Raw genomic sequence first — 27,626 nt, 5'->3', positions numbered from 1 at the left:
ATGCAGATAATTGGATGTGATTTTGTTTATATTTATATGACCATGATGTAAGTAATAACAAAAAATCAATTATAACCACACACTAGGGGTGAGCACGGGTAGCGGGTAGAACCGGAACCGGGGTAAAACCGGAACCGGAACCGGAACCTACCCAGACCTGCACTGTGCGGGTAGGTTCCGGTTCCAATTTTTTGGAACCGCTACTGTGCGGTTCTGGTTCCGGTTCTTGCATGTGGAGGAACCGGAACCGAACCTGTAAAAAGGGTACCCTGTTTGGAACCTGGAGGGTACCCGTTTGGAACCTGTTTTGGAACCTGTTTAGAACCTGTTTGGAACCTGTTTGGAACCGTTTTGAAACCTATTGGAACCTGCTTTGGAACCTGCTTTAGAACTGTTTGGAACCTGTTTTGGAACTGTTGAACCTGTTTTGAAACCTGTTTTTAGAACCTGTTAGAACCTATTTTGGAACCTGTACTATAATGAAATTTATGAAATGTAAATAAGGGGGAGTTTCTATATCTTACATATAAAAAAATTTAAATTGAAAAAGTTAAATTTTTAGAATAACCAATTAAATAAATATGAATACAATTATTATTATTACATATAATTAACCATATTAAAGCTTTATATATTTAATACATTAATATAAGTTTTGATCAATTAAGTGAATTGAAATATGATCCAATTAAAAGTGTTTTACCTTTTAAACGTTATTAAAAGAATTATTTTTGAATAAAATAGTATATTGATTGAGTAAATATAATTTAGTTATTACTTCAATTATCAAGTTCTAAATATATCTATAATTTAGTAATTAATTAATTATTATGATAAATTGATAAACATTAATAATTTAACTACTAGTTAATATCATACTTAATAAATTATACATACATTATAGTTAAATGATTACTTAATTATTATAATTTTATACACATTACTTATTGATTTATGTATAATTAATTATAGCATTACATTAATTGATACTACTTATTAATTGACTTATAATTTATAACATAATTAATGTTAATTAATTGACTTATATTAGAAATTTATTAAATTATGCATTACGTTATAGATTTATAATATAATTACTTAATCAATTATAACATTTATATAAACATTAGTACAAACTTAATTAAATGAGTTAAAATTTAATTAATTATAATATTACATTAAAAATTTATAATATGATTACTTAATAATTAATTCACTATAACTACATTATAGTATAATTATATAATGATTATACCATTACATAATTAACTAATACTTAATTGTTATGTAATTATATTATAAAATATTAGTAATTACTAATTTACTACATAAACATTAGCACAATACTATTAAATGATAAAAAATTAATTAATTATAACATTACTTATAAACATTTCTTATAAACATTATTCAACATTACATATAGTTAAATTAATTACTCAATTAAATTATAACAAACATGATTTTTTTCTTGTATTGGCACACACAATAATTACTAAAAAAAAAAATTGTAATTGATTTTTTGTTGTTCCCCGCATATCATGTCATATAAATAACAAACATAATCATGTCCAATTATCTGCACTGACAAAAATTTTTTTTGGAATCCATCATTTCATTACTTTGATCCATATCTAATCTTCAATAACAATGTGATGACACATTCCTACCTTAAAAGAGTTAAATTTATTAATTGTTTTTTAGTGTCTTATTCATTGCTTTTTAGTTCCCATTAGTTTGTCTCAAGAAGAGGAAAACAATAAAGAACGTATGTGATTTACAATAACACTAATTGGATGCCCGTCATAGATGTACATAAAGGACTTTTAGTTGTAAATAAAATATTTAAAACTGGATATTCTGCTCAATAAGATAATTCACTTTCATCTCAATTAGTTTCCCCTACGTGCCATCAATGCTAGCAATAACTTGCTGATTAAAACAACCAAAGAATGAACAGACTCGATTGTAAGGGTGTAGAGAGATTTGAAGGAATTAATAGACTCCAGTCCAGAGCAGTAACTCCACCACAATCCAATGCAGTGCACTCCAGTGTTTTTCTTTTTCTTTTTCTTTTTTAAAAAATTTTGTAGTTCAACCTTTTTCATTCCTTTATACTTTGGTAAAGTATCCAATCCAGATTTTTCCTTTTTATTTGTTTTATGTCATATAGTTTGGAAAGATTTATTATAATGTAAATTAAGGTTCTAAATTCTCACAGGCGAAAAATTTTAAGTGAAAACCTTGTGGTGATTTGGAGCCTTTTAGATGACCTGATGATGCTAATGATAATCTTGTGATGCACTTTAATGATTAGGAAAACGAAAAACTTAATTATCAACCTGCTACTTTAAACATGTACATGTAAAGCACAACTGAGCAAAATTTGTTTCACTAGTTGAACATTTGAGCATGCAGACAATTTCATCGGTATAATGATAAGGTATATCTCAGACAATCAAATCAACATTCATGGGAGCTAGATGGTCCAGAAAGATAGGAATTATAGGTAAAAATAAATGTATTTGGAAGAATTTCTTATTGAAGAAAACTATTACATGGTATTATGATATTAAAGAAGCACTTTGATCCGATATTATCAAACTGCAATATAAGTTGCTTACCCGGACTTTGAAAGGAAAGTAATAAGTTCGTACTTACTACCCTAGAGAAAATTCTGACATCCAATCAAATTTGCTCCCAAAAGAAGCAAATTAACTATCTGAGCTTCATAATGGTCAAATTAACTAAGAAACGATAAATGTTACAAAAACTTTAGCTAACATATTATCTGAGGACAGACTGAATGTAACGCCCATATTGAGGTATGTATCTTTACTTATGCCTTAATACTCTTAGTTGAATTTTGTTAAAGTTATCTTGAATAAGTGTGAAGAAAATTCCATAAAATTTCATTAGGTGAAAAATAGTATTTCCACTCATAATTAGTTGAAAAAGTGGGGAGTGAAAAGAAGTAAAATAACATGGAGAAGTTAATAAAAATGAGGGCATTATGGTAATTGACTAAGGGACATAGATGAAATTTCGTAGAAAATGCAAGGGTAAAATGGGAAACTACAAGTAATATTTTGTTATATTAAGAGTTAAAGAATGAAACCCTAGCCATTTCTTCTCATCCATTCACGCCACCTTCCACCCAAGTTCTCTCAAATTTCTTCAATCATTTTTCAAGGAAATTCATAGATCTTGGTTNAAAAAAAAAAAAAAAAAAAAAGGGAATTGGGCGATATCATTGCTTCCTAAGTTATGTGTTTATATAGAATAGAGAGTTCTTTTTGCTGTAACTTTAATCAACTTTGAACTATATCTTGTAACGTGTTTTGACTTAGTGGATTGCTTCGATCTGGACAAGGTCCCATGGATGTAGGCGAAAAGTAGATTTTAGCCGAACCATGTATATGGTTATGTTTTTTATTTACTACATTTGAATGTTGATGTGTTCTAACTTGACTTCTCCTAGTCAACTTGGTTACTCTTCCACTACACTTTAAAATGGGTACCTTAACATTGAATAGAGTTAACCAACTCTAACACATTCAAACAATAAATCAATGTATGAATTAACGTTACTTTCCATTTGAATGATTAAACTATGCTCTAATCTAACTCTTTTTCTTTTTTCTTTTTTTCTTTTTTTCCAAATTTCAAGGCTCTATAAAAGGTAATATTACTTCCATAGATTACCTTACTTCAATATTGTTGATAAACCCACCAACGAATATATATTTAAATGTCATTAAATGCTCATTAAATTAAAAATTTTGGCCTGCAGTTCTGGTTTTTCTTTAACTCAAACGAAGCTTACATTATGAATCAAAAGAAGCTAATGATCAAAGTTTCTAAAAGTTCACAACTTTTAACTTTTTTCTTTGTTGAGGTGGGGTTTTGTTTACGCACTGGTTATGGTGAAGTTCAAGAAATTGCAAGATTTTCTCATTGATTTTTCTTCGATTTTGCAGGGTTCAAGAGAAGTTTTTGGCAACCAATAACTTGGGTTGGTCTTGAAATTACATTTTGGGATAAAAGTTGAGAGCTTTTGAAAGATGGGAAGAAGCAAGAAATTAAAGAAAGAAGCAATAGCCGAGGATTGCTGCTTCATCAGCAAGGATGGAGGCTCTCTTAGGATTTGTGGCTACAAATTAGTTTGAAAAACATTCAAGAAGCATTTAATTAGATTTTCAGAACAAAAATTGTCAGGTTTTGGTTGATCCTTTGAAAGAATGGTTTTTTTTTTTTTTTTTGGTTAGGAATGAAGGGATAGTTCTGTCCTTTCACTGTGTGCTAAAATGTCACCTGTGTGATGAATGAGGCTGCTGATGCTGATTCTGAGATTGGTTTTGTTTATTGTATTATTTTACCACTCGTTTTCTTTTATTTTTTTAGTATATTTCCCATCTACTTAGCATATGCATATGCTGCATTTACTTTCCAGTTTGTGACATATTTAACTGTTGTTAAGAGCAATGGTTCCTTAAAACTTCTTGTTGTAATGTATCTAATATGTGTACAAAAAGTGTTTTATGGTGTTAATTTGACCAAAAAATAGCTCTATCCTATCAATTTTGAAATACATTATTCTCTTTTGTTTTATATTGTTTCAAACATGGTGATATATTGTTGGATCCCCGCGTGTCCAAACAATTCAAAATAAATGAACCAGTAACTCAAACAATAAAACAGGAAATGGCGATAATAAACTGGAAATGCATCTGATTGTCATATATTAAGAAAGCCTTACTGCCATCTGTCTACCCAATAACCGATTCTTAACACCTCACTCAACTTTTAACGCCTCACTCTCACAGCTCACCCACTGGAATCTTCTTGTTACAGCTCAAAATCCCCTACTTGCCTCCCTTAGTTTTCTTATTGTATACCATGTATCGGATGGTCTCATCATATATATAGTTCTGTTTTTATCTTTTATTTTATTTTATGAATAATATAAATCAGAAAACTGAAAACATTGAGTGCGTTTAGTTTGAAGATGATATTATCAAGTAAAGATATGTATTGTTCTACACTTTATGTTGTCAAAATTCTTATTATAAGTTTGACAAGCCTGAAATAACTTATTTGAACGTTTGACTATACAAATTTCTTTTCCCTTATTGACAAAAAAGAAATTGCCTTAGAAACTTTTAAAACATTAATCTGCCCTTCAGAAAGTTTGGTCATTACAATGCACATGGATGTCTTATGGTAATTTTAATGGTGTCTTCACAGAGGACTTTGTCTATCCCATTAACTTGTCATAGCCATTGCTTGCAGGGACTGTCTTAAGTCTTACCATCCGGACTATTTAGGCCAAGATGATTCTATACTGGAAAGTAAAGATCAGTGGGCTTGCGGTACATTACTGTTATCAGTGGTAATAATTTCTATGTTCATTCTAATATAGTCACCGAACCATTCGCCTTTCCAAGTGACGAATAACATAGTTTTGCGTATGTACATTTTACTGGACTACCAATTCTTCTGCCATACTTTTTATTTCCTCTATTTCATGTTTCTGCTTCATATAAAATGAGTGTTAAGAATATGTTCATGCATAATGATTTATAGACACATCACGTTAGTGTTCCTAGCAACATGTACATTACAGTCTTGCATGAATCAAAATACTTGATGATTCTCCCATAATTGAGATCTATTACAGGCTGAAAAGTAGAGAAAACGAGGATATCAAGGTTGCTACTTATTTTGAACACAGATTTCCGAGATGCTCAAGCACGCTATCTACCTAACCTCAATGGACATTACAGTCTTGCATGGTTCAAAATACTTGATGATTCTCCCATAAGATCTATTACAGGCTGAAAAGTAGAGAAAATGAGGATATCAAGGTTGTTGCTCATTTTGAACACAGATTTTCGAGATGCTCAAGCACGCTATTTACCTAACCTCAATGGAGATTAGATAGTCAAGAAAATGCTACAAAAAAACTCCACCATTGTAACGCCCCACTTGAGGTAAGTAGTTGTTGTTTCTTCCTTTGCTCTTATTTGAGTTGGTTTTTGGTAATATTGTTTGATTGAGTGTTGCGTTGAATACTTGCCCTGAAATTGGTTGAAAATAGAAGAAGTTCAGTGTGCCACGCTTCGCCGCGGCGAAGAGGTGTTGAAGCCACAGGGAAGCTGCTGGACAATTTCGCCGCGGCGACAGAAGTTTCTTCGCCGCGGCGACAGGCCGATTAAAATGTTTGTTAAGTTTTAGATATTTTCTTCCCTAAGGGCAATTTGACCATTCTACCCCTAATTAGCAGGAAAAGTGGGTCGAAGCTGAGGCCACTGCTCTTAAGAACCAGAGGCTTATTGTTCGAAGCTATCAAAGCATTGAAGTGAGACTTGTCGGCCAACGGTAAAGAGCGAAACAAAGACGAGGTCTTAGCTCGTTTAGCGGAGACCTCCAAGAAGGGAGTAGAAGATACTCCTAGTATAGAGGACATTTTGAAGTAAAATAAGTGAGTAGAATTAGCAGATAAAAGAAAGAAATGAAAAAGGCGGCGAAGAAGAAGAAGAAGTTGAGAGATAAGGCCAGTCTTCTGAAAATGAATGGCCTTGCACACCTCCACCTCCCCCGAAGCAGCATATATATACTCACACCAGTTTGGATAGATGGATATTTCTTCTCGGGTCTTCCGCATGTTTTCAAACGAATAAAACCGGATCGGGTTTTACCCGTTTTAATTTTTGTGTATATTTCGTAATTAGTATTACTGTAACCGTCACTTTGTTATCTAGTAGCTTTCCCTAAGTTTTTCCTAATTTGTAAACATCTTTTATAATTTTAAAATTATCACTAATGTCCCTTTTGAATACCAAGATTAGTGATTATTCTCAAACTATGTTAATGTTATTAATATTAACTATACTTTTTTTTTAAATAAAGTGTTCAGGCCAACTTGTATATACCTCGACTAATTCTTATAAAATCCTGTTGTCATGATAAAATCTTGGGAGTAAGGGATTCAAACATGAGACTATGCTCTTTAACTACATATTCCAGCATTCGTCTTACCACTTGAGCTACCCAAATATGAGTGTTATTAACTATACATCTCTTCTTACTGGATGGATGTTATTGTACCAATATTAATACGCATGATATTTTCATTACTTGGGTAAGAGCACTACAAGAATGAGAAACCAATCCTCTCATTGCACTCTTCTTTTTGTGAAGTTAAGTGAGCCCTACTTGGACAACTGACCAAGCCCTATGTTAAAGGGGGTAAGTAATGATGGAACAAAATGTTAAGGGAGATTAGTGATATTTGTAGGCGTGTTAGTGATAATTCCTAAACTATAGAAGTTTTTTAAAATTAAACCAAAGTTCAAGGGAGGTCAAAAAATTAACCCGACCATTAATTACTTTAATTTAATTATTTATTTAATATAATAATGAGTACAATGTTCATCAGGATTTGAATGTGAATTTTGTGATTATCATTTGGGTTTCCACTTTCCAGCGAAGACTGTGAGAGCCGCCATTATCCAGTAGAGCGCGGTTTTCTGATACTTTTCTATACACGCGTTCTTCTCTTTCGCAGATCTGTCTTCTCCTTAAGGTTTCTCTCTTCCTTTCTGTCAAAACAATTCTATTCAATTACTTGTTTAACTTAAATTGATTGCTCGCCTAGGGTTAAGAAAGCCTTGGGCCAGGGCAAACAAATTCGAATTTGTAATCAAATGTTCAGCCTCTGTTGAGATCGAAACACTTCAATTCGAGGTTAGCACGTCGTATTTCTAATCTTATCGTCTTTTTCTGATGTAATCTGTTTTTTTTACTTACTATCTTCTAATTGATTGTTGTTTGAATTGTGGCGTTTAGTTATTTCAAAATGGGGGATATTGTTCCCATTTACTACCACATCATCGCCTTTATATGCACTGTTGGAGCTACTGCTTTGGCCGTTTTCCACATCTACAGGCACCTTTTGAATTACACTGAACCTACTTACCAGAGATACATCGTTCGCATCATTTTTATGGTCCCTGTAAGTGCTTCCTTCTCTGTTTTTAATCATTTCTTGTACATGTTTTCACTACACGTGCTTGTAAGTCTAGTTATGAATGTAATATAGTTTGAATTTTGTATCTCTTTTTGTCTTCCGTTTCTCTTATCAAGTTCTTCTATGGATTTTATGAGATGTTGTTTCTATATTTAATAAGAAATGGTTTTCACTTTCATGAGTGGACAATGGGATACTTTATTGCATGAAAATTTGCATTCCTTGTAGCATTACATTTCCCTGAAGTAATTGTTGCATCTTTGTTGAGTCTTAGAATGTTTGGAAGATACAGTTTATATTTTCAGTGTCGTTATATTGTCTAATTTATGTGAACCTTTCTCCTTGGCAGGTCTATGCATTAATGTCTTTCTTGGCCCTTGTTTTACCAGATAGTGCTATATATTTCAACTCCATTCGAGAAGTGTAAGTATGTTTATATATGAATTTAATTTGAAATGTGGTAATTCAACTATAGATATTATTCTGTTCATAGTTGATAGATGCTCTTTCTGGTGAGGTTCGTCAGATCCTTATTGTATTGGGAAGTAACAAGTGTATCCCTTAAGGTTTTGCTTGATATTGCTAGGTATTTTTTACTTTGATCAATAAATGAGTTACTTTGAGTTTGCTTTCAAGTTAATTATTGCTCCACATCTTCAAGATTAGGCTCCAAGTCTTTTAAATTTCTATCATCTCTTTTCTTTTCTGTGCCTCTAAAGCTTGTTATGGGCTCAGTTCTATTTCTTGGCTTCATCCCTTCTGCTTCTGGACAGCATTAAGCTTCTTCTCTCCTGACAAACGTAAAATGGGCAAAGATTAGGATATGCTTGTGTCCTGTATGATGTCCTATGTTTTTTTTTTTTTTTTTTTTTTTTTTTTTTTTTCAACTATTGCATGCTGTTTACGGTTTGCAGTAGCTGGAGTTTTCAGATTGAGCTTCTTTTCATTAAGAGAAAGAGACTGGAGTTTATAGTGTCACTGCAGTATTTCTATACTTCAGTTGGCAAAGAAGGAACCGTAGATGTTATGAAATTAATGCTGGGACTTTTGCATCATTCTGTTAGATACGTTGTTATTTTGTTATTTTCTTTTAGGAAACTGATCTTTACAAGAGGTGGATGTAGTCCAAATGAGCCAACAAATTCTTAAATATCACATATATGTAAGTTGAGTGGATAAATGACTACATACAAGAAGCAAAAACCTCCGAATACAGCTTCTCATTGCAAATAAACAAGAGCTGTGGTAAACCGTAAGACAAACAGATTCAGGTCATTGCAGCTTCCCAAATTTTTAGGATGAAAAAAAAAAAATGACTCATCTTTGACTTCTACGGTTACTGACACTAAGAACCCAAAAAATTGTTTTTTTTCCAAAGAAGAGGGGGAGACTCCCCGAAGTAATCGTAAAAAAGTCCTCTCTCATTCCAGATCACCCAAAAAAATTACCATCACCGCAGACTTCCATAAAATGCTACCTTTCATCCTCAAAGGCTGGGGGAATTGCTCCTAGAACTAAGCAGCAGCATAAAAAGTTTTTTAGGGCAAAAGATCATTATTAGAGTTAGAAGCCTAACGAAAAATTGCAATACTTGGGAATGATATTGATACTTATATCATATTTATGGTTAATTTATGCTGTTAGTTGCTTGTTTGCTTTGTAGATTTTACTTTGAAAAATTGAAGGTTGTAATTTTATTTGATTGATTTTCCCATTGTCATTAACCAGTCACGGGACTTTGAACTACTTTTGAAGGAATAAAACTTGCTTTATTTATCAAAAGAAATAAAGTGATAAGTTATGGTTTCTAATGGTTTGTACTGCAGAAACCATTCTTTGCTAATACTGTTATTTGAATTGTTTCAGTTATGAAGCCTGGGTCATTTATAATTTCTTGTCATTGTGCCTTGCATGGGTCGGTGGCCCTGGAGCAGTTGTGCTAAGTTTAAGTGGTCGTGTTCTAAAACCATCATTTTGTTTGATGACGTGTTGCTTCCCTCCTATACCACTGGATGGGTGAGTTTACCATTATTATTGGCACAATGAATAAGTTATGCTTCTTTTTAGATTCTACAATAGAATCAGTGCATCTGTAAACTTCTTTGAAAATGCTAAGATTCCTGATACAATCTTTACAACATGATCGTATACGTAAATGTTACATTACTGATGATAAACTTGCACATGTGGTATTACTAATGCAGGCGTTTTATACGGAGGTGTAAGCAAGGCTGTTTACAATTTGTAATCCTAAAGCCCATCCTTGTCGTTGTTACTCTCATACTTTATGCAAAAGGGAAATATAAAGATGGAAATTTTAGTCCGGACCAGGCGTATCTTTACCTTACCATCATTTATACAATCTCGTATACTACTGCTCTTTATGCTTTGGCATTGTTTTATATGGCATGCAGAGATTTGCTTCATCCATTTAATCCCGTTCCAAAGTTTATCATCATCAAATCTGTTGTTTTCCTGACTTATTGGCAGGTGAAATTTAATTCTAAACTTTCTACCATTACATATTAAATATTCATTTTTCTGTATATGCAATATGTTTTTAAACCCACACACAGCATGAAATTTGGGGACTGTTGGTCTTCCCAGCTGGGGTAAAGCATTAATTGTTTTTATTCAAGGAAGAGAGAACTGAAGAGATCCGAGAAGTGAAGAAAAGGGATCAATTTTTCATTTAGGTTTGACACAGGGGAAGGGATTCATCTGGAGGACAGAGCAAAAATGCTCTTACAACAAATTGAATGTTTCACTTCCTATAGACCTCCCAATAATTATTGGGGCTATTGTTTCATCACTCATAAGAGTTGGTAAACAACTAATTATTTGGAAATATTCTAGAAATTCTGATAGATTTTGGAAAGTTTTTGAATAATAACGAATCTAGTATCTTTAATGAAAAGATACAATTTCTTCCCTTTAGTGCTAAATTGGAGTTAAAAATCTGCGACAACCTTAAATCTTTGATGATTTTATCTTTCCCGTACTACTTGATTTCTTCTCAAATTTTCAGAAGATGTAATCCAATGCAGTGTTTGTACATCCAATATTTGTGATACGACAGCTATTCTGTGACAACTAAAAACACTGCAATTTTAAAAAAGTACTCCACTCCCACTCCCACCCCGACTCCCATGATCAGTTATTAGATTTCTCTTGTAAACCCCAAGAGTCGGTTTGATGGTTTTCACGTTCCCTAGAGCCATCTACTTGACATGTACCATAAATTCCTAACTACCAAGATTCTATGGTCCTTCATTTGTTCCCAGTTTCGAACTTGGTGAACTGATTAGAGATATCAGGGGATTTCTGGGTATTCAAACTAAAATTTATGGAAAGTCAACTGTTATTTTAAATATATCATTTTACTGGACTTGTCGTCTTAGTCAAGTGATAGGTACTCTTTTTTGTTTCCCTTCTTCGTTCTGTTAACGTCAACTGTTGATTCTTTTAGATGAAAGACAGTGAGATACATAATGTAATCCTGGATGTGTTTAAAGGCTGATTTGCATTTTCTGTCTTAAGTTAGACTTTATCTACGAAAGAAGGTTAAAATTTGTAGAATATTTTTGTGTAACTTATTTGTCTCGTTTCTGTCAGGGTGTTCTGGTTTTTCTTGCTGCAAAGTCTGGATTCATAAAGAACGCAGATGAAGCTGCTGATTTTCAAAATTTTATAGTATGTGTTGAGATGCTTATAGCTGCTGTTGGTCATTTTTTTGCATTCCCATACAAGGAGTATGCTGGAGCAAATATTGGTGGCGGACGTGGTTTTACGGGAAGCCTTGCACATGCCGTGAAGTTGAATGACTTCTACCATGACACTGTTCACCAGGTGCATTAGTGCTTTAATATTATATCTGGCAGCTCTTTTAGTTTTTAATTCTCCATGTCTTAGGTTGCTTTACTTTCACAGGTATGCTGATGATTGTTAATATTGTGCAGTTTGCTCCAACTTATCATGATTATGTACTCTACAACCATAGTGAGGGTGATGAGGGAACAAGGAAATACCGTTCACGCACTTTTGTGCCAACTGGCCAGGAAATGGATGCTGTGAGAAGAAACAAACACATGTTTGGATCCAAGCTGGATGACATTCAGCTATCAAGTCTTTCATCGTCTGCTGCAAGCACTCCCAAAAATGAATACACACAGTCTGATATAACGAAGTCTTCGTTGCTTGTAGATACCTCAAATTCGTTATCTGTGCCATATGACATGTCACTTATTGATATTGACATGTCTAGTTACCCTGCAAAAGTTCCTGCAGCAAACGAAACTGGGACTCGGTGACAAGAATGAAGATTCCACTTCAGATGGGTAAGAAGAGTGTCAATACTAGGAAACAAAAGAGTTGTGTGTCTGATACTATATTTGCCTGGAGAAAAGTCTTGTTTGTCTAATTGTGTGCGAAAGTGCTGTCAAATTACTAAGATTGTAAAGCCCTCAGTTGTCTCTCTCATGTGGTTTCAAGTATTGTAATCACTGATACCAAGCCTCCAACAAAAAATTGACTTCTTGGCCTATTTCTCGACTGTTGTCCATTACTGTTGCCATCGCCATTGTACATATGGCTTTCCATTGTCAATTTGTCATACTAGCTAAACCATTACTTCAATCACAAAATTAGTTTCTGAATTGTTTTCCGTCACACGTTTCAAGACCAATCATTTGAATTTGTACTTTTTCTCGTGTTGGTTTGAAATTTGGACGTGGCTGTAATCTCCTGTATTCTTGGATTATTTTGCTTCTGTCTGTATTTACTCACTAAATGCATATAGTTTCCTTTGTTTTTTATTTTTATTTTTATTTTCTTTCCCTTTCTATATTTTTTCTTTCCAGGAAATAGGGATGGGGAATTTGGTGTGGTGTGATGTGTTCATTTTGTTTTTGAAGTGTATTTTTTTTGAAAAACAGTTTAGTACCCTTAAGTATTGTGTGCAGTGTTAGCCAGAAGATGATTTGTACATTTTGTTGGATCCAGATTGTAAATTGGGTATGTGTTTTTTTATTGTTGACATGTTTAATTTACTATTAATTGATATTGATATGAAGGATGAATCTGGTTGGATTTAAGCCGGTGGGATCCAGATTGTAAATTGGGTTATGTTTTTTTATTGTTGACATATTTAGTTTACTATCAATTGATATAAGATATGAAGGATGAATCTGGTTGGATTTAAGCCGGTGGGATCCAGATTGTAAATCGGGTTATGTGTTTTTATTGTTGACATATTTAGTTTACCATCAATTGATATAAGATATGTAGGACGAATCTGGTTGGATTGAAGCTGGTGGGAACCAGATTGTAAATTGGGTATTGTGTTTTTATTGTTGACTTGTTTAATTTACCATTAATTGATATTGACAAGATGGAGAATCTGGTTGGATTGAATCTGGCTAGATTGAATGAAGTCAATTATATGACTTAGGAAGAAACCCAAGTGCATGGATTTCCTGCTTGTTTGCCCAACTGCTGGTGTTGCTGGTCGCCTGAGTGGTGGGGTTATGGCAAGAGGAGAATATATGATATATAAGAGGATCTTTTTTGGACACTTGAGGATTTAAAATGTGTATATTTTGCTTTTCCACTGTTGATGAAATGTTATAGGTAATATTAAATTTCAAGCACAGAGAAGTGGTTTCCTTTTCAAGTGAACCAAAATGACAGGCACCAAGCATCTTGAACTTTTGCTGTATTCTTGAGATGGTAGGCGAAGCTAGATTACAGGCACCGCAGTCATGTTGTTTTCGGTCATAAGTAAGAGCTGACATTTATATGTAAAGTTAGGCACAAGTTAGTAGATACAAAACTTGAAGATGTAGAAACAGTGAATAGTCAAATGATTACGTATAGCTCTTCTTCTAACCTGAAAAACAGTACTCTGTACCAGCTTAGGTGGTTGGACCTGCCTTTGATTCCAGCATTAAGGAGAAACTTCCTTCTTGAAGCTAAGTTTAGTTGGCGTTGAGTTGTATACATGTGTATTGTTGATGCGTTTGTCTCACTCTTTTTAACGTTATTGGATAAGCAAAGTAATTTTTTTTAATTAGGCAATGGTAGTGGGGATAATTTTATCTTCTACTTTTCTGTACCAAATCCTGTATGCTCTTGCCCTTCTTGGCTTTTTTTACATTGAAAAGGACGGGAAAATCCTAACCGGTGGGATCCCCCCATACATGAGAGGCTGATGTGAACTGCCCAAATGAAACCAAACTATCCCTACCCGAAGTGATGCATACAATTGAATTGACCCAACCTAACCATCTGGCTCTGGGCCCTGAGCCTTCGGGGAGGTTAGAAAAGACTAAGAAATTAATATAAATGGTCAATCACATTTACCTATCTAATGTTTTTTCTGATCATAAATATCCCCATAGTTTGAGAATTATCACTTTTTTTTTTTTTTTAACCAATGTGTTAGGACCAATTTACGTTACACTTTAACTAATCTTTGGGAATACTAGCATGGTAACCCATTGTCACCACTCTCCACTAAAATCAAGGTTGCTCAAATGGGGGAGTCGAACTTGAAACTGTGTATTATCCAAACTATTCACTATTTGTTATAACTATCTAGGTTACATACGGATGTAAATTATCACTCTTCTTATAAATATCTTTGACGTTTCCTAAAAAATTCTCTATTATAAGTCAATGTCTCTCTTTAAGGAGATATGTTCATTGGACTCTAATATTACTGAATAAAAATTGCTAAAATGTTTACCCTTAGTGTAAATAAATTGAATCTATATAATCAAAGAATCAATAAAAGAAAAAAACCAATGTGTTATTAGTTATAAATAAACTATAAAAAATAAAACCCTTTTTCCTCGTCGTTTTTATAATTTTTATGATGCAATTGAAAGTTGTCAACCAAAAAGAAGCAATATAAACGAGACTTATAGGGGGATGAACGATAGTTCTCAAACTATATAGGAGTCCAATAATATTAACCCAAATAGAGAAAACACAAGACGCACGTGACCGTCCATCTAATCTAATCTAATCTAATCTAAAACATATCCGAACCCACGTGTAAAAGCTGGTTTATAAAGGAAGAAACCAGTTGGTTTTTAATAATTTTTATTTCTGGTTTTGACACTCTTCACCCTCTGCGGCGGCGCACTGCTCGCATACAATATAACAATAATAAGCAACCCAGAACCAAAACCAGACCCCAAAGCTATATGAAACTCAAACCCATCTCTACAGTCAAGTTCTTCGTACCTTTCTCCTTCCTTATATATATATATTCATACCCTTTTGATTTTCACCAAAATTTTCATTTCTCACTCTCTTCTTTGTAAGCCATCATGGCCTTGGTGCTGCAAAATCAACTTCAGAACCCACTCTTTAGAAGCGATTCATTTGGGTACATGGAGCAGAGCAACGTGATGATGGAGAAGAGACAGCTGTTTCTGAGAAGCTACCAGTTTTGCAGAAAGAAGAGTGTGAGTGAGCGAATTAAAAGATCTCTTATACGAGTGAAGAGGGTGATGTGGTTGAAGTTAAGATCGGCTCGTAAAATCCGCAAGTTGGTTTGGTCAAGGCTTAGATGGAGCTTCAACTACCGGAGAAGAAGATTTGTTCGTCTTGTAAACCACAACTACCACCACCTCCACCACCACCACCATCACAGCTCTTCTTGCAGCTTCTGGTAGTGGTAGACAGACAACCCCACTTTTTATTTCATCATATTATTGTTATTCTTCTTTTTTTTTTTTTTCTTTTTTTTCTTTTTTCTCTTTGTTTCTTTATGTGATTGGGATAATTATTACTTGCTTGTTACAGTTTGGTGTTTTATATATACAAAGTTTGTAATTTTCCAGCTAAATTTGTCTCTACTTTCCTCTTTAGAAATCATAAATATGTTCTCTTTCGTCGTCTTCAAGTGAAAGTACTTCTGCTAGTTGCTTATATCTCCATCAGTATAGACCATAAATTCTGAAATTTCTGAGTTATAATCAGTCAAATGTAATTAGTCATTAACTGTGTTCTGATATGCAAAAATTTTCTGAGATTTTGATAAGTGAAAAACAGTTTTCAATTACTGGTCCACACTTTACTTTTCTGAAAAAAAAAAAATAAAGGACTTTCACATCTGAAAATGACTGTTAAAATATATTTTTTCTCGAACTTATGGGACACAGACAACAAGAAAGAAGAAGATAGAAGGAAATTTATAAATGTAAAGTTAAAAAAAGTTGGTCATCCCAATAAAAAACTAAATGGAGTGGAATCAATCAGGTTTTTATATGGTAAGTATGGTTTTGGGGAATGAAATTTGCAGTCAAAACTGTTGGCTTGTGAAAGCTATGCTGGGTTGGTGTCAAGTGTGGAAGGGAAACCCTTTCCTTGGAGTAAATGAGGGAAATAGGAGAAGGGGATTGGAGAAATTTGAAGTTCAAAGTTTGAAAATTTCAAGTGAGAGTTTAGGTTGAGCTGCCATAGACTAAAGTTTAATTATTTAAGCATGCAGTTCCCAAAGTTGTAAGTTTGAATGAAGAGCATGTAGTGCATGATGATGTATAAAGATATTAGGGAACCGTGACTTTCACTTTGCCATTGGCCATTCTTGTTGTTATATTTGACTACATACACCATACCAACACCATCCTTGTCTTTCCTTCTTTATTGTTGTCTGTTGATGACTCATTGCCATCTCCAAATACTTCCCCTAAAACATCTTTTGATATTAGGGAAAGATTTACCCATTTCACGTCCTCGAATTTTGGTCCAAAAGTTTTCATCAACTCTCAGNTTCTCTATTATAAGTCAATGTCTCTCTTTAAGGAGATATGTTCATTGGACTCTAATATTACTGAATAAAAATTGCTAAAATGTTTACCCTTAGTGTAAATAAATTGAATCTATATAATCAAAGAATCAATAAAAGAAAAAAACCAATGTGTTATTAGTTATAAATAAACTATAAAAAATAAAATCCTTTTTCCTCATCGTTTTTATAATTTTTATGATGCAATTGAAAGTTGTCAACAAAAAAGAAGCAATATAAACGAGACTTATAGGGGGGTGAACGATAGTTCTCAAACTATATAGGAGTCCAATAATATTAACCCAAATAGAGAAAACACAAGACGCACGTGACCGTCCATCTAATCTAATCTAATCTAATCTAAAACATATCCGAACCCACGTGTAAAAGCTGGTTTATAAAGGAAGAAACCAGTTGGTTTTTAATAATTTTTATTTCTGGTTTTGACACTCTTCACCCTCTGCGGCGGCGCACTGCTCGCATACAATATAACAATAATAAGCAACCCAGAACCAAAACCAGACCCCAAAGCTATATGAAACTCAAACCCATCTCTACAGTCAAGTTCTTCGTACCTTTCTCCTTCCTTATATATATATATTCATACCCTTTTGATTTTCACCAAAATTTTCATTTCTCACTCTCTTCTTTGTAAGCCATCATGGCCTTGGTGCTGCAAAATCAACTTCAGAACCCACTCTTTAGAAGCGATTCATTTGGGTACATGGAGCAGAGCAACGTGATGATGGAGAAGAGACAGCTGTTTCTGAGAAGCTACCAGTTTTGCAGAAAGAAGAGTGTGAGTGAGCGAATTAAAAGATCTCTTATACGAGTGAAGAGGGTGATGTGGTTGAAGTTAAGATCGGCTCGTAAAATCCGCAAGTTGGTTTGGTCAAGGCTTAGATGGAGCTTCAACTACCGGAGAAGAAGATTTGTTCGTCTTGTAAACCACAACTACCACCACCTCCACCACCACCACCATCACAGCTCTTCTTGCAGCTTCTGGTAGTGGTAGACAGACAACCCCACTTTTTATTTCATCATATTATTGTTATTCTTCTTTTTTTTTTTTTTCTTTTTTTTCTTTTTTCTCTTTGTTTCTTTATGTGATTGGGATAATTATTACTTGCTTGTTACAGTTTGGTGTTTTATATATACAAAGTTTGTAATTTTCCAGCTAAATTTGTCTCTACTTTCCTCTTTAGAAATCATAAATATGTTCTCTTTCGTCGTCTTCAAGTGAAAGTACTTCTGCTAGTTGCTTATATCTCCATCAGTATAGACCATAAATTCTGAAATTTCTGAGTTATAATCAGTCAAATGTAATTAGTCATTAACTGTGTTCTGATATGCAAAAATTTTCTGAGATTTTGATAAGTGAAAAACAGTTTTCAATTACTGGTCCACACTTTACTTTTCTGAAAAAAAAAAAATAAAGGACTTTCACATCTGAAAATGACTGTTAAAATATATTTTTTCTCGAACTTATGGGACACAGACAACAAGAAAGAAGAAGATAGAAGGAAATTTATAAATGTAAAGTTAAAAAAAGTTGGTCATCCCAATAAAAAACTAAATGGAGTGGAATCAATCAGGTTTTTATATGGTAAGTATGGTTTTGGGGGACGAAATTTGCAGTCAAAACTGTTGGCTTGTGAAAGCTATGCTGGGTTGGTGTCAAGTGTGGAAGGGAAACCCTTTCCTTGGAGTAAATGAGGGAAATAGGAGAAGGGGATTGGAGAAATTTGAAGTTCAAAGTTTGAAAATTTCAAGTGAGAGTTTAGGTTGAGCTGCCATAGACTAAAGTTTAATTATTTAAGCATGCAGTTCCCAAAGTTGTAAGTTTGAATGAAGAGCATGTAGTGCATGATGATGTATAAAGATATTAGGGAACCGTGACTTTCACTTTGCCATTGGCCATTCTTGTTGTTATATTTGACTACATACACCATACCAACACCATCCTTGTCTTTCCTTCTTTATTGTTGTCTGTTGATGACTCATTGCCATCTCCAAATACTTCCCCTAAAACATCTTTTGATATTAGGGAAAGATTTACTCGTTTCTCGCCTTTGAATTTTAGTCCAAAAGTTTTCATCAACTCTCAGCTGGCATATCCTTTAGCCTATATATATGAACAATAATACTACATTGAGAAACCTTCTTACAAACACGATGTGTCAGCTTTTATAGGATCCTGTTTGCCCAACAATGAATCATGTTTGATCAATTACAAACTGTCACGTCATGTTTATGAAAGAAAGCTGTGAGAAGTGTTTTTCAATACATTTTTATCGATATATTAATGGTAATATAGTGTATATGGAGTAAGTTGTTAGAATAGTTTGAAAAAATGAATGCTTCTCATTCATTCATTCATTCACGGAATTTTCATTTGGGTAGTTGCTGAATGGCTGCTACAGCTACCCATATTTATTTCAGTTTGACGAGGGTGATGGAGAATTAAAAGAAAAATAAAAGCAAAAGAAAAGAAACGTGAGACAATCCCACCATAATCTTCATCCCCAATAATTAAAACTCTCAACTGGTAATAATGGTATACTAAATCAAATGGATGTGATGTTTACAGGAAAGGCCATTTCATTAACTAAAAGTAGCAAGGATTCCAGTTGATTGGGTATCTCCCGACGACCATCTTTTGATTCAATATTAGATGGCACAAAATCATTGGAAATCTGACATCATTTTACAGGTAGAAAGTGATACTAAGCTGACTCACCTCAAAAGATAAAATTCCAAACCGATTATTTTAACATTTTCCTTCTCTTCTGGACAAACATGAATGAATTCAATAAGAAAGCATCTTCCAGGATCAGCAACCGACAGATAATGCCTATTATTAAATCAATTATATTTTGCTCCTTTCACACAACAACATAAAAGAAATGGTAGTTTAGAGATGGTTAGATTTATGATTCGAAAATAATTTTTAAAACACTGTTTTCAGATTAAGTGATTGAACATGCCCCTCTTCCGTATCTCTACAAATAGAATAATCTATTTATACATAATGGTAAAGGAACATAAATAAATAGAAAAAAAAAAAACGAAGTGATATTTTAATCCTCACCAACTTGATCTTGTTGCCCTCGGCAAAAAACATGCATGAACCATTTTGGAAAGTATGTGTCAGGATAGTCCATAGTCTCGATAGTTAGCTCTAAGTTTTCCGATGAAACTTTCCGTAAATTTTCCATTTCTCAATCAAAAACTATTCATAAGACATTTTTTTAATTCATCCAAAAACATTTTAATCCCTTTAAACAAAAAGCATGCTTCATAAGAAGTTTCGTCATTGAACAAGCTTTTATATGTAATACCAACATGTAAATGATAAATTCCTAGCGATATGATACATGTTATAGTCGTGAAAAAATATGTAAATAATAAACTTAAGAAATACCCGATATGAGATGAATTATTATTTGATAAGAAGTGAGCTGAAAAAAGCAAGAAAAATATGTGGTTAATTAAATTCCACAGAAAAGTGTGTGTTATTTTTCAAAGAGATGATATCAAGTGAGATTGAATCCTGATCCATGGGTTTTAAAAGTCAAAACCATTGACAAAATTTAACGGTAATAGTCGATTCTGAATCATAAGATTGAGAGAACATGTATGGAATTAATATATATTTATTTTATTAAATAGATCTGGCTACCACTTAGGACAGGCATGGCATCCAAACATTGACCTCCCTCTTGTTTCAATATTTATATGTCAACTTAAGTTACACACATGCTCACAAGTGGCTTGCTCGTTCAAGTAAAGGATATCGCTATTTTAATATTTGTGTTTTCGTGAAAGGAAATATTTAGTGTTGTACAGTAAATCTCGGAGCATAGATTTATACCACGTGTCATTCTTTATTTTAAAGTAATTTTATTTACAAGTTTGTTATTGTAATGGTGTATAAGCTAATTTTTTACCCTACTTAGAGGACTTATTTTTTCATGCTTTTGTAAGTCGTATTTGAGTGTAAAAAGACAGAAAACAATACAACAATAGTAGACGTATGATTTCTACTTAACAGCCGAACTATTTTAAAAATATTTTGTTTGTGTTATTGTTTGGTTATTCATTTATCTATTGATCAAACATCAAATTCACAAGTTTCGTATAAACTCTTGCGTAGACTCTACCATAGATCATACGTACTTCTTGTTAGTGCAAATCACAACATCGACATCGTGAAAGAAAATATTGAGGTTAAGCTATGTCATATGTATGAAACAACTCCCATCACTTCTGAAATCTTTTATGTATCACATCTTCCTAGCCAAGAGTATGTCAAATAGATGTTTCATAGGTGATTCGTTGGTCCGGGCTCATGAATATCTGTTCAAGCCCAAACCCATTTTGTGAAGCCAATGGGCCATCATAGTTAAGGTCGAAGTGGTGTTTGTTGATTGTCACAATGAATTAACTACTATCATTAGACAATATCATAAAGTTAAAATAATATATAATTGATAATTCTAGTTCATTTTTGACATGCTTAATAAAATAAATTAATCATTTCCATTTCCAGTAACAAGTCAAGCAGTTCCAAGCTAAACAAACGAACAAGATGATAGCTATTTACACAATTTCATCTGTTGAGATTAGATTAGCTTGTAATCACAAGAAATAAACATCACTAAAACTGCAAATTTATCAAAAATGGGTAAACACAGCAAGGTTTGAACATGATAGATCCATGAGATTGGATCCACTTTGCCCTCAATAGACTGATTGATGCAGTAACAGAAAGAGAAAAGAAAGAATTGCTGATTACTACACATTGATTCAGGTATGTGCAACAATATAAACAATTCCAATGATTTTGAAAACACAAAATAATTCACTGTGAATTAAGCAAGAATGTTCATACCAAAATTTCCAGCTAAGTCTGAACCAGAACAAGTTCTGGATTGAGAACAAGAGAGATGGTGTACCAGAGAAAATCGGGGCAAGGTTGGGCATAAGCATCAAGAATTGCCAAGTAATCACTGTGCTTTATCCTCAGTAATGTTCCAATCATCCATTCCTTTAGCACTCATTTCAGAGCATATCATCTGGACCTCTTCCAACCTCCCATCCCGTTTAAGACCAGTGATAAGTTCATTGCATATACCAAAACTGGGGAGGAAACCATTCTCAAGCGTCTCTCTGTACCAAATGTATGCTCCAACAAAATAATTAAGTTCGCAATATCCCTTAATCAGTATGTTGTATGTGTCAGCTTTAGGGATTAATCCTCTGGCCTTCATGTAATTGACAAGAGATCTTTTACTTCGGATACTTTTCCCTCTTTTAAGAGCCCAAAAATCAAACTATTATTAGTCACCTTGTCTGGATGAATTCCTCGGTCCACCATTTCACTATGCAATGCCAATATCTTTTGAAGATCTCGATGCAGTACATAACAGTGCATAAGTGCATTATACACAGGTAGATCAGGAGCCAAATTAGTCTCTAACATTTCACTTAATAGTTTCTCTACAGTTACAATTCCCTGTTCGCTACATCCAATAATAAGAGGTTGATAAGTCTTTAGAGTAGGTTCAATGCCCAACTTCTTCATATTTTCGTATAGCTCAAGACATTTCTGAGCATTTCCTGTCTTAGAATACCCTGAGATCAGTGAGTTATATGTAATCACGTTCGGACTAAGACCAATTTTAGTTATTTGGAGAAGCAAGTCTTCAGCTTCAATTAACCTTCCCATTTTGCAAAGGCCATTAATTAGGGTATTATAAGTTACAAGTGTTGGACCCATTTTACTTTTCACCATCTCGTCAAGAAACCTGAAAGCGTCTTTAATGCTCCTCACTATGCAGCTACCATCAATGAGCATATTATATATTTGAGCATTAGGGAAAATCCCTCTGCCTTCCATATCCCTGACGACTATTTCAGCTTCGAGAAGCTTCCCATCCTTGCACATGCAATTTATGAGAGAACCGTAGCTTACAAGATTTGGCTTTAACCCATGATTTTCCATTTCTTCAAGAATCTGGAAGCACCTTTCAAAAAGGCCCATCCGTCCATAGCCATCAATCAGGGAGTTATGTGTCTCCAAATTTGGAGAAACACCCTTATCCACCATTTTCTTCACCCATCTTTCTGCCTCATCCATCTCTCTCATTTCACAAAACTTGTCAATCAAAGAATTGAAAGTAATGCAATCCGGTCTTAACCCACGATTTTCCATCCGTTCAATGGTCAAAATAGCTCTATTCATGTCCCCCCTTAGACAATACCCATTCACAATTGTAGTAAACACAACCTCATTTGGAACAAGCCCATTTTCCATTTCCGTCTCCAAAATTTCCTCCGCCTTTTCAACCTTCCCTTCTTTACATAATGCATTCAACAAAATGCTACAAGTATAAATATTAATCCTAACACCTCTCCCACACGCTTCTTCATACAAAGCCATCACACCCTCCCCATCACAACACCTTAACAACCCATGAAAAAGGATACTAAAACTATACTGATCAGGCTCAAAGCCATGATCTTTCATTTCCTTGAAAACCTTTTTCGCCTCTTCTATCTTCTTCGCCCTGCAAAGGCCACTAAGTAAAGAATTGTAAGTAACCAAATTCGCCTCCACATTCTCGATCTTCATTTTTTCTCGCAATTCAAAAGCTTTCTCCAACTCCCTAGCTTTACAATACCCATCAATCAATGTATTATAGGTAACCCTCGTCGCCACCAATTTTCTCCTACACATTTCATCAAACACCTTCTCCGCATCCCGCATTTTCTTCTCTTTACACAAGCCATTAATCAAAACATTATAAATAGATACATTAGGACTCACTCCTCTCCGCTTCATAGAATTAACAATCTCAAAAACCCTATCCAAATCACCCAATTTGACCGCGGCTTGAACAACTTTACCATAAGTAAAACTATTGGGTCGAAAACCCTGCCCGACAATCTCCTCAAACAATTCAAGAGTCTTATCAAATTGATTACAATTCACCAAACATTCAAGCAAAACATTGAGAGAAGCAAAAGAAGGAAAACTACCGTCTTTTCGAATAGAATAGTAAAGTTGTGTAGCTTCAACGGACATTTTAGCAGAGGATAAAACCCACAACATCATATTGGAGAAAATGGGTTTTAAGGAGGGCGAAGAAATAGAGAAAAGAGAAAAGAGTTCATGGGGCGAAGAGAAGGGAGAATCTTTTGAGAGAAGGAGGGATTTGAGGAGATTTTGAGCAATTCCGGTGCGGTTTTGTTGGAGGAGGATTTGGAGTTTGTGAACTTGTTCATTGCGTTGTTCTTGAAAAAGGTTGTTTTCGTTTGATGAGTCCGTACAAAGGGGTAAAGAGACAATCAAGTGGTTAAGTGGAGGAGTGACTGGCAACTTGGAAAGAAGACAAAGCTGTTTAGCCATGGCTTCTTCTTCTTTATTTTAGATAGTTGCCTTTGCTTAAAACCCTTAGTAAAACCCTGGTTTAATATTTTATTCTTACACACTTTGGCTCGATCTATGGATTGTAGAGGTATGCCTACGTCCTTCCTTTTCTAATCTACCTGTACCCATGACCTGCGGAGGATCAACCAATTTCAGTAAAAACTTCAATAAGTTCCAAAAGTAGCTTCCGATGATGAACTGAATAATTATGAATTTAACTTTAAAAACCTGTATTAATATTCAGTAAGATTTATAAACTAAAACAAAGAAACCTACAACAATTCAGAGAGCAACTAATCAATCATTTTTCACCACAAACACTTTGCAATCACTCATACTATCAATAATATTTTGAAACTAACAAGCTGCAAATGACTCAAGTTCAAAAAGCTATAAATGAAACCATTAAAAAACTCTAATGAATCAACACACGGCGGAAATCAGATCACAGTAACCAAGGAAACAAAATTGAACCAATCTAATTACTCTAATTTTAACTTCGAACACATCAGTCGAACACTATCCAAATCAGTGACTCTTAACCAACAGATCGAAAACTTAATCAAAATAAAATTGATTTTAAAAACAGCAAAATCAGTTAAATTTTAGCTTCGAGAGAGAGCAACAAAACAAAACAGACAGATCGTACAAGACTAAATTTAACTGATTATCAAACTGATACATTTCAAAAATTATCAGTAATGACTATTGACTGTCATACATAACCTTAAACAATAAAGCACAAACTTTAACCTGTCAGAGAGAGATCGGAGATATATGATTTATAACTTTGAAGAAGTCGGCCGTGATGTTGGTTAGTTGATTGTTCGGCGAGATTGGAGACAATGCCAGCGTCGTCAGCATAGGGGACGGCGAGAATAACCGGTCAACGTCGGGAAATCACTCTTATAAGAGACAGATCGAAGATGGGGGGTTTTCGGAAATCGCTTTTTTAGGTTAACGATTAACTTACAACCCAATCATGCAAACTTTAATTTTTTTTTTTATAACGGTCCCGACAACTCGGATTAGTTAATAATTTGATAGGCGAACGAGCAAATATAACCGTTTAGGAATGGATTAATTATAAGATGTCACGACAAAATTATGAGAAAAAATGTATGAAATTAAATTATAAGTATATTATCCGCACTTTTATTTAGATTACAACATATATTATTCTGTGAGGAACTTCTTTTTTCACAATTTTATAAGCTGAGTGCATAAATAATTAAAAACACAAAAAATAATACAACAATAGTGGATATATGATTTATATTTAGCATTCAAAGTTTCAAACCATTTTAGAAATCTTCTATTTGTGTTATTGTTTGGTTTTTCATTCATTATTTGATCCAGTATCAATATTATGGGTTCCGTACAAACTCCTACATACACTTTATTACTTCTTGTTGCTACAAATAAGAGCACCAATAGATATTTAGGAAATATTGAGAGTTCGTTTGGTTTGTTATTTTGGATAAGATTTTAAAAATAATATTGGATAGTTGAATGGGGTGATTATTACAAGGTAAAATTTAAAAATTAACAAAAAAACTCTCTAGGTTTACTAATTTAACTAAATACCCTAATATATAAATTTTTTGTAAAATGACAAAAACACCTCTACTCACCTATAGTGCCAGATTTTGGCCACCACCGCCAGAATCTGGCGTTACGATGCAGACCAATCGGATTTGATCGGACGTGCTTGGATCTGATTTTTTACGGCCAAATCCACTACAGATCTGGTCGAAAAAGGCCAGATCGACGGCCAAATCTGGCCGTCAACGACCCCAAAAGGCCAAATTTGATCGTTAGCGATGGTCAAAGACAACGACCATTTCTTTGGCCGTCAACGGCCAATTAACCACCAATTCCGATCTTTTGCAGGTCGTTGTGACAGATTCCGGCTACCACCGACAATGGTTGCGGGAATCTAGCAACTATGGGTGGGTAGGGGTGTTTTTGTTAATTTTTAAATTTTTTTTTGGGAGTATTTAATGAAATTAATAAACTTAAAGGGTCTATAAGATAATTAAAAAAATATAATAGTATTTTCTAAATAATTAAACAAATAAATATTTTGAGAATAGATAAGGCATGAAATATAAGAGTATGTCAAATAGAAATTTCATGGGCGATTTGTTGGTCCGGGCTAATATATATCTGTTCAAGCCCCAACCCATTTTGTGAAGCAAATGGGCCATAACCCTGAAACTGAGTGATGGATTGGACACATTTAAGGAGATGAGGCTTATGCATGTGCACACTGTTAATCTTAGCGATTAACACAGCCGCTCCTCCTTTGTTCTCGTACTTTTATGTTTGGTGCCGGTGGAACAATTAAACAATCACAAAGTATACAAGCTGTCTGTCTTGTTCAATGGCTGACAAAGTAGACCAGAAGGTCACAGACCTGACCTTTCATTGTCTTTTAATGGGTAAAAGATTCAGAAACAGAAACCTCACTTCATTATCAACTAATCTCTGTCACACAACAATTAGATCTGCTGCTCTATTGGTTACTCATCACAATTAACACATTCTTTTCTCTTTTCAAATGATTGGGTTTGATCATTAATTTTTTTTCTTAACATGACCATATCAATCATTGCACATGGATCCCATATTCTTTTCTGCATTAACTAATCTCACAGACCTTCCACTCACTCACCCATTTTAGAGTCCTTACAAACTCTCTGGTGGTTATGTTCATGCTCTCATCCATGTGTTTTTAAAGTAGAATCACCCTCTCTCTCTTCCTAAATTCAGAGTACTCACTCTTTTTTAAACAACCTGTAGCCGTCTGTTGCAGAACCAGATTAGTCTGCACGTACTGCTTTTCTCTTTATATATACATATATACTTCTTTCATTCCATGAACTCACTCCATTCATTTTCATTTTCATTTCTTCTTCAATATATGATGCTGCATATGGGTGTTGTTTCGAGACGCGTAAGTTGTCGGTATGAGAAGCTTAGGGAGGAAGATGATCATGAGGTGAAGTTAGCAGGAAGGCAGGCTAGAAGTAGTGGTAAAAGGTGCCAATGGGTGAAGAAAATTAATGGAGGGTTGAAGGGTCTTCGTTTATCTCGTTCAAGAAAACTTACATTGAAACCATTGCCAGTGATCCTATATTCAAGCAAGATTGGGAGGATTTATGCAGAAATAGTACAAAGACTGAAGATGGATGATTTGTGTCCCAGCATAATCTTCTCCACTCATTGGGGACTTCCTGTTTTATCTCATCCATCTCTTAATAAATGTAGCAGGAGTAGTGTTATTTTTTAATGCAAATCTGATCACCTATTAACGATTATTTGTAGCAGTACAATCACAATCACAACCTAATTAACTC

The 27,626-nt window shown here is 34.0% G+C and overlaps 2 protein-coding genes and 1 pseudogene across 2 annotated transcripts; 2 read left to right on the top strand and 1 right to left on the bottom strand.

Moving 5' to 3' along the window:
* Positions 1–7,444: 7,444 nt before the first annotated feature.
* LOC116105649 (transmembrane protein 184A-like) lies at positions 7,445–13,030 on the top strand. Its single transcript, XM_031392060.1, has 8 exons — positions 7,445–7,588; positions 7,661–7,749; positions 7,852–8,017; positions 8,382–8,455; positions 9,899–10,048; positions 10,237–10,522; positions 11,648–11,881; positions 11,992–13,030. The coding sequence occupies exons 3-8, from the start codon at positions 7,862–7,864 to the stop codon at positions 12,340–12,342; spliced, it is 1,251 nt and encodes a 416-aa protein (XP_031247920.1). The 5' UTR covers positions 7,445–7,588; positions 7,661–7,749; positions 7,852–7,861; the 3' UTR covers positions 12,343–13,030.
* A 4,232-nt stretch (positions 13,031–17,262) lies between these two features.
* Positions 17,263–18,037, top strand: LOC116105660. The gene has a single exon (XM_031392067.1). It carries the CDS (start codon positions 17,491–17,493, stop codon positions 17,836–17,838), a length of 348 nt encoding a protein of 115 aa, XP_031247927.1. The 5' UTR covers positions 17,263–17,490; the 3' UTR covers positions 17,839–18,037.
* A 3,338-nt stretch (positions 18,038–21,375) lies between these two features.
* LOC116105629 lies at positions 21,376–25,269 on the bottom strand (annotated as a pseudogene).
* Positions 25,270–27,626: the final 2,357 nt, after the last annotated feature.

Source organism: Pistacia vera, unplaced genomic scaffold (assembly GCF_008641045.1).
Source record: "Pistacia vera cultivar Batoury unplaced genomic scaffold, PisVer_v2 Contig1168, whole genome shotgun sequence".
Taxonomy (NCBI): domain Eukaryota; kingdom Viridiplantae; phylum Streptophyta; class Magnoliopsida; order Sapindales; family Anacardiaceae; genus Pistacia; species Pistacia vera.
The sequence above is the reverse complement of the archived record's forward strand: the minus strand, read 5'-3'. Positions and strand labels throughout refer to the sequence as shown.

Excerpts from the sequence above, each read along its gene's own strand:
- LOC116105649 (XM_031392060.1), top strand. The coding sequence starts at position 7,862 with ATGGGGGATATTGTTCCCATTTACTACCACATCATCGCCTTTATATGC. Across the intron at positions 8,018-8,381 it reads GCATCATTTTTATGGTCCCT|GTCTATGCATTAATGTCTTT; the intron begins GTAAGTGCTTCC and ends TCTCCTTGGCAG. Across the intron at positions 8,456-9,898 it reads TTCAACTCCATTCGAGAAGT|TTATGAAGCCTGGGTCATTT; the intron begins GTAAGTATGTTT and ends GAATTGTTTCAG.
- LOC116105660 (XM_031392067.1), top strand. The coding sequence starts at position 17,491 with ATGGCCTTGGTGCTGCAAAATCAACTTCAGAACCCACTCTTTAGAAGC.